At 22.5% G+C, this 1,400-nt stretch overlaps 1 protein-coding gene across 1 annotated transcript; it reads right to left on the reverse strand.

Annotated features, from left to right (window-relative positions):
- Window positions 1-686: 686 nt before the first annotated feature.
- Window positions 687-1,397, reverse strand: Chro.80528 (hypothetical protein). Its single annotated transcript, XM_659899.1, has 1 exon — window positions 687-1,397. One exon carries the CDS (start codon window positions 1,395-1,397, stop codon window positions 687-689), a length of 711 nt encoding a protein of 236 aa, XP_664991.1.
- Between the last annotated feature and the right edge of the window lie 3 nt (window positions 1,398-1,400).

The following is a 1,400-nucleotide window of genomic DNA, read 5'->3' on the forward strand; positions in this document are numbered from 1 at the left end:
TATTTAAACTTTGATCTATTGAAATCTTTTCTTCCTCATGATTATCAATTTCTTTATTTCCATTTATATTCATATTTGAAGAAAATCCTTCTTCTGTAATTACTAATAATTTTCTATTAATATATTCATTATTAATATGTTTATTTATATTACTTCGATTCATATTTGCAATTTTTTTAATTAATTCATGCTTTTCTTTCTCAAGAATACTAATCTTTTCTTCCAATGATTTAATCTTTGAATTTTCCTTTGTATTATCAATATTATCTAAAATTTCTAATTTATCATTTTTATTTACTTTCTTCAATTCTTCAATTAATTCAGCTTTTCTTGTAATTTCAAATTTTAATTGTTCAATTTCATTTTTTGCACTTTCTAATTCATTATTTATTTTCTCATAATCATTATTTAACATTAAATCATTTTGTTTATCTACTACTGATTGATTATGATCATTAAAATCAACTTGATCATTAATATTTTCATCAAAATTTTGATTATTATAATTTTTAAAACTAAATTTAGTAATTAATTCTTCAATTTCTGTTTCAAAGTTTAACGCATTTAATTCTATCTGGTCTACTAAATACTTAATTTCTGAAAAATTATGTTCAACATTTAACATTTCTTTAATTTTCTTTATTATTTCACTTATTGAACAATTTGAACCATCTTGTTGTTTTCCCTTATGTCTTCTTACTTTTTTTCTCGTATCCAAGATATTTCTTCATTAACTGACTTATATTACATATATTTTGATTGTGTTTCTGTAATTGATAAATTCTCTCATCATATTGTACAGTTAATTCATCCAAAAAATTTTGTATTGTTTCTTTTTCTTCTATCAAATTTTTACATCGTTTCTCTAATGTTGCTATTTCTCTTCCTTTGTTTCTTGTTTGAGATATCGCCTTTTCTAATTCATTCTTCATCTCCAAAAATTGTGCTTTATACCATTCATTATCTTCTACTACTTGTTGTAATATCATTTCTGTTCCTTGTTGTATTCTATTTGTTTCATCTATCTTATCTTGTTCTATCTTATTCATACTTTCAATTAATTTTCCATTCTCTTCTAATAACTCTTCTATCATTCTATCCTTCATCATTAATTGAACTTCTAATTCATGGTAATTCACATTTTTGTTTTTTTTTTGACATAATATTTCTTTTTTATTTTCTGGTTCAACTTTTTTGATTTCTGGTTGTTCAATTTTTTTATTTGGTTTTACAACATTGAATACTCTTTTTGTATTATGTTCTTTAATTATATCCAAATTATTATTTTCTAATTCTGAATTATCAACCACTGTATTAAGACTGCCAGTTCTTGTATATTGTGAAACTCCTGNTAATGGTAAAGTAAATAAAGTATTGGTCCTTGATGTTCCCGACATTTT

Source organism: Cryptosporidium hominis, assembly GCF_000006425.1.
Source record: "Cryptosporidium hominis TU502 chromosome 8 CHRO018165, whole genome shotgun sequence".
NCBI classification, from domain to species: domain Eukaryota; phylum Apicomplexa; class Conoidasida; order Eucoccidiorida; family Cryptosporidiidae; genus Cryptosporidium; species Cryptosporidium hominis.